The following is a 5921-nucleotide window of genomic DNA, read 5'->3' as shown; positions in this document are numbered from 1 at the left end:
ATTTGCACGTATGACATCGGTGGTCTCTGTGTTTTATCTATACATTTTACGGACTTGAGTTTCAGTTATTACTTGGAAACGTCGTTTGTTCTTCTCTCCCTCTGTAACATTTCTATTTCAACACATTGAATAAGTCAGGAGTTCCTCATTTTTTAGTGCATTTATGTTTAAACACACATGTCAATCCTCAACGTTTGATTCTCTCAGATTGTAGATTTCTCTGTTTCGATGGATTGGATAGGTCTGCTCTTCTTTCTTCTATGACTTTCTCAGTAAAGTATATAACTTGTTCTTCTATTGTTATGCAAGTTTGCTGATATACAGGTCGACATGGTCTGTGTTCTTACTCGTTATGTTTCCTGCTATATGCATGCAGGTTACGTATGATAAAAACCTTGTATTTGTCATTTACTTGCTCAAAAAATTGTAATTTATTCACTTGCTCTATCTTATATGGTTTCTATGCGATGGACACATTTTAAATTGCAGTTTGAGCTCTTTTGCAGATGTGCAGAATTTTTTTCCTTTACTTGTTCTAGGAATTCCTCTATCCTCTTCACACGCTTGTAAAAATACAATATATAATTTGCTTGTGCAAGTAAAACTTTTTCCATCCTTTTTCTCCTCTTTACTCGTATGTTTTGCTGTTGCTATAGCTCTTGCATATTTGATTTTCTCTTTTGTACATGATTTGAGTTCAGACATTTACTTGTTTTGACATGTATTTCAACAAACATGTCATAATTAGCCCCCGATCTATGAAACTTAAGCAGTTTAATTCTTCTTATTTTCTACCTATATTCTGTTCCCATGAATCTCACTGTTAACCTATTAATTGCTGGGTATTCTAAATTATAGCATACATATAATGAATCTTCAACAGATATCTATCTATATAGATAGATATAGATTCTCTGATTCCTGCATATATGATAAATGAAATTTTCATAACTTGTGATGGATCAAAGTGCTTAATTTTCTTTCATTTGTTAAAGCATCCTTGTTTTGGTTTTTTAGGCTGACTGTCCCAATTTCAAGCTTGTCATTGTCGGTGATGGAGGAACAGGTGAGAGGCACTCTCTGTAGGTTTATGTACCTCATTTGTGGTAGTGATATAGCTAAATAGATATGTTTTTTGTTTGAATATTTCCTTGTGTCTTTTCATCTGTGTCTAAGTGCTTTCTTTTCCATATCAGGCAAGACTACTTTTGTGAAGAGGCACTTGACTGGGGAGTTTGAAAAGAGATATGAGCGTAAGTTCCCTGATAATTAAGATACTCTGTGTTTACATGGCATGTGCATTGGAACCTTGATTGCTGATTGCATAAAAGTGGACTATTTCTTATTTGATGGAAATCCTAATTATATAAAATTGAAATCATTATCCTTTAGATTAGAATTTAATCTTGTTCTTTTTCTACATAAAAGTTCCATCTCTGTTGTTTACATGCACAAGAATGTTAAATTTTGATTGCATGTGAGAAATGCAACTTTTATTGTTAAGATGAACAGTACAAAACCCAGAAAAATCTTTGTTATATATTTGTAAAGTCTGAGTGTAGATCTTTTCTTGTTTGGTTATTGCAGCAACCATTGGTGTGGAGGTCCATCCGTTAGATTTCTTCACTAATTGTGGAAAAATTCGGTTCAATTGCTGGGATACAGCAGGTCAAGAGAAGTTTGGGGGACTTCGAGATGGATATTAGTAAGTTTATAACTGGAGAGGTTCTAGTTGATTTTGCTATAATGGTCGTGGTTGCAGTTAATTATTATTATTGTAAGTTTATACCTCAGTAACTATGTCTTGTTATAGTTAAAATTTTGCTAGTGATGATTGTTGGTCTCAATGATATGTAAATTTGGTTTTAATAAGTTTGCTGTTTTTAATTACTTCTGCTTAATAATCTGATTGGATTCTATTTTTGATGGTTTTAACAGCATCCATGGCCAGTGTGCAATCATAATGTTTGATGTTACTGCTCGTCTTACCTACAAGAATGTGCCTACATGGCACAGGGACCTTTGCAGGTAAAACCTGCAGGAGCCTAATATTGTTGACTAATCATTAGTAGTATTAGTATTTATGCATTTTCCTGAGTGTCACTGGTTTAATATGTACTGTTTCCAATGGAGGACAAACTGATTTTATGTAATAAATGTGAATATTAATAATATATTTCATATTCTGTAATAAGCCATGGTTCTTTGCCTGTAGGGTTTGTGAGAACATTCCGATTGTGCTTTGTGGAAACAAGGTTGATGTCAAGAATAGACAAGTTAAGGCAAAGCAGGTTACATTTCACAGGAAGAAAAACCTTCAGTACTATGAAATCTCTGCGAAGAGCAACTATAACTTTGAGAAACCATTTCTGTACTTGGCTCGAAAGCTTGCCGGGTATAATTGTGTATTTCTATCAATTACATATTCTAATTGGGCCAATTCTTATGCATGCTAAATTCTAAGGATGCAATATATATATATATATATATATATATATATATATAAAATCTTTCTGTGCTTTATTCTAATAATATTCCACTTTTTTTCTGCTGATTGTGTTTTTCTGTCCTTGCCTAAACTGTGTTAATATCCTACAGAGATCCCAACCTTCATTTTGTTGAGTCTCCTGCTCTTGCACCTCCTGAGGTGCAGATTGATCTGGCAGCACAGCAACAGTAAGTTCTTCACTGATTATCTTTTTACAAACACTTGAGTCAAAAACAATGCGAAAAATAAATCAGGTTGTTTTTAATGATGGGAAAGATGAGTCAAATGAGAATATAGTAATTGTATATCATTTTAAAATGTCATTACTTGAGAGATTGAAATGAATTAAATTGATGTATGTAACCTATCATCTTCATTGCTATAGGTATGAGGCAGAGCTTGCGGCAGCTGCTGCACAACCTTTACCAGATGATGATGATGCTGATTTTGAATCATAAAGAACATGAAATGAAATATAATGCTTTTGGGCTTCTGGCATCTTGGTGACTTGTTCGAGTTTGGGAAAAAGAACGTCAAGAGTGAGGAGAGAGAGAGAGCTTTGTTTTTTTTTGAAGGTGTGTAAAGAGAACATATGTATGCTCTTTGTAACCATTTTTCTGGTTAACAAATGTAGTACGATTTTTCTTGTGCTGTTTTATATTCTACATTTTCCTCTTTCTTTTAGAATATCTTAGTATTATTTATACGTTCCTTACTGGGAAATTGATATTGGTTGGTCAGTGGTAACTTGGTTCTGATAACTCATGTTTATTATGAATGTAATTCTAGAGTCGCCACAATATCCAACCAAGTTCATATGCATGTTTGAGGTTATTTTTGTTTGTGTTTGTGAGTGTACTATATATATGCGTTCGATGGGTATCACCATAGATTGATCCATGCGTAATATTTGTGGTATTCTACATCTGCAATATTCGCTATATTCGAGAATATAAAACGGCCCCAAGAATATTATAAAACCATTTGTTTAGATGTATACATACATACATACATATATGATATATACACATGTATATATCATATATGTATATACACAAATACATATATAATTAATGGAAAAGTTTGTAGTGTAGTGGTTGGAGAGTTGAAATCCATGCAGCCAGATGCTTCTTACATTGTGAGAAGATTCATGATTAACCTCTGGCAGTCTCCCTTTTGTGAGAAGATTAAGTGGCAAAGGACAACTACTCTTTCCTATGTTAATAAAAGAGATGACGTTCCCATCCTGCACAAGAGGTTGATGACAAGTTGTAAGTCTTATTGACATGAAGGTTTGAGTGGCAAAGGACAACTACTCTTTCCTATGTTAATAAAAGAGATGACGTTCCCATCCTGCACAAGAGGTTGATGACAAGTTGTAAGTCTTATTGACATGAAGGTTTGAGCTTAATTGAACTGACATGACCACAAATACTGTAAGTGGTGTGAGAGCTCTTTGTAATGCACCACCATTCGAATAATAACTATAGGAGAGCATTGAATGGCTGGTTTGGTGTACTTGGTAGGACATCTGTTATGATCTAGAAAGCATAAAAGCATTGATGATACTCCAATCATAAAAAATTCTAGTTGCTTGATTTGGGTACAATTATTACCATGCCTTTTGTGATGAATGTCACGGTGTTGAGCAAAACTGAAGGTTCTAGACATGCAAACTAAGCTCTTTATGATAACAATATGTGGGACCTCATCTCAACTCCATCACACAAAGACTGTCGAGTGTTGTTTACACATCATTGTTTTTTGGGTAAAATATGACTTTAATAACCTTGTCAATCTTTATATACCTTGTTAGTTATTCAGGGTTATGCACGACACATGAGATTTACTATATTGACACCTTTGCTCTCGTGAAATAGATAATTACCGTGTAACCCCCATGTTGAAATGCCATCCACGTGTGTTATGTGGTCTCAAGAAGTATTACTATGGCCTCAAGTAGGCAGTGAGGGCGTGTCATTAGAAGATCTTTTCCATGTCCATGTTGGACAACTTCCTCTATTTGTGCATTGAGTGTCAAAATATTGTGCTCATTAGCTCATATGTTGATGTCCTTATAATCAAAGGAGAATATTTGTTCACCATTAACAAAGTGAAGTCTACACCTCATATGTTGATGTCCTTATAATCATAGGAGAATATTTTGTTCACCATTAACAAAATGAAGTCTACATCTCATATGTTGATGTCCTTATAATCAAAGGATATGGATAAGTTTCACTACTTGTGATCAATATAATCTCTACACCTCATGGAATCTTGCTCTCTTAATGCCACAACGACTGGAACTTGGTAGTCAAATTCATCATTCTGAATTATAAACTGATTGTGACTCTACTCGATTACAACTTGAAGATGTAAATCGATTCAAACTTTATCATAGATGTGGAATCAATAATTGAAATCCTTATGTATTGAACAACCGCTCATCCCAATCTTAAATATACATTAATCTTCTAGGGCAATTTATGCAAAAAATGTGTAATGACCATTTAGATTGTGCTAAGCAAGTGATGTGATATGTGACCAACCTTAGAACCGCAACATCTTGCACAAAATGAGAGTTTGGATATGACTTGAAGGTTAGAAGCAACATCTTGTACAAAATGAGAGTTTGAATATGACTTGAAGGTTGCACACATAACAACTCGACCATTAGTTCAATAGATCGACAATCGAGCTTAGGCGTCACATTCTCTTGAGAGGTGGTGTTGCCTATTAGGGCAACACAAAAGATTATTCTGACTATAGGAGTTATAAGGTAAAGTTACAATATTGTGATACCTTAGCAATATCCAATTGGCATGGAACTTAGTGTTCCAAGTGCACAAAAAAACATTTAGTTACATTTGTGAGGGGATTGTAACTAGAGATATGGATCTCCAACAAATGTAGATCAAGCAGCACGTGGTGTATATTTATACCAAAGAGCTTCAAGCAACTCTTGACCTATCTTTACTTGATCTACATTGTGGATCGGGAGGAAAAGAAATCAAGGTTGCCATCTACTAGATGAAATCACAGAATCTATTTTGAAGGGATGTATCAAGATAAAGATCAACCACACACATTGTATGTGAACACGCTTGTAAGGACATGTAGATATGATAAAGCCCAACAATAGACTATATGAATTGCGATGTCTTTATATTGAAAGATATCCTACTCACGCCTCCATCATTGCAAGCCATGTCGCTCTTGTATTCTCTTCCACACATCCTAGATGAGATTTCCATGTATAGGGTCTCACCTGAACTAATGACTAAGAACAACTCTAATATATTGGCTTGTATATGATTATTAAATTGTGTAAATACTACTTTAGTGGCATTTAAATCGCTTCAAATAGAAAAGGTGTCGGGTTCAAAACTTGTATCGCAAGCTATTTTACAATAGATAATTCCCTTGGTTT

The 5921-nt window shown here is 34.4% G+C and overlaps 1 protein-coding gene across 1 annotated transcript; it reads left to right on the top strand.

Moving 5' to 3' along the window:
- The first annotated feature begins 337 nt into the window (after positions 1 to 337).
- LOC147859188 (GTP-binding nuclear protein Ran1B-like) lies at positions 338 to 3134 on the top strand. The gene is made up of 8 exons (XM_087326242.1): positions 338 to 376; positions 1018 to 1066; positions 1197 to 1253; positions 1588 to 1705; positions 1939 to 2028; positions 2216 to 2395; positions 2599 to 2676; positions 2874 to 3134. The coding sequence occupies exons 1-8, from the start codon at positions 353 to 355 to the stop codon at positions 2944 to 2946; spliced, it is 669 nt and encodes a 222-aa protein (XP_087182368.1). The 5' UTR covers positions 338 to 352; the 3' UTR covers positions 2947 to 3134.
- The last annotated feature ends 2787 nt before the right edge of the window (positions 3135 to 5921 follow it).

This window comes from Azolla caroliniana, unplaced genomic scaffold (assembly GCF_043228905.1).
Source record: "Azolla caroliniana isolate FFs.n. ecotype wild unplaced genomic scaffold, voAzoCaro1.0.p SCAF_10, whole genome shotgun sequence".
Taxonomy (NCBI): domain Eukaryota; kingdom Viridiplantae; phylum Streptophyta; class Polypodiopsida; order Salviniales; family Salviniaceae; genus Azolla; species Azolla caroliniana.
Note: the sequence above shows the minus strand (reverse complement) of the source record. Positions and strands in the feature narration are given on the sequence as shown.

Bases quoted from the DNA above. Each gene is read 5' to 3' on its own strand.
- LOC147859188 (XM_087326242.1), top strand. From the start codon at position 353: ATGTTTCCTGCTATATGCATGCAG. The intron at 1,067-1,196 runs GTGAGAGGCACT...TTTCCATATCAG, and splicing joins TGTCGGTGATGGAGGAACAG to GCAAGACTACTTTTGTGAAG. The intron at 2,396-2,598 runs GTATAATTGTGT...AATATCCTACAG, and splicing joins TTGGCTCGAAAGCTTGCCGG to AGATCCCAACCTTCATTTTG.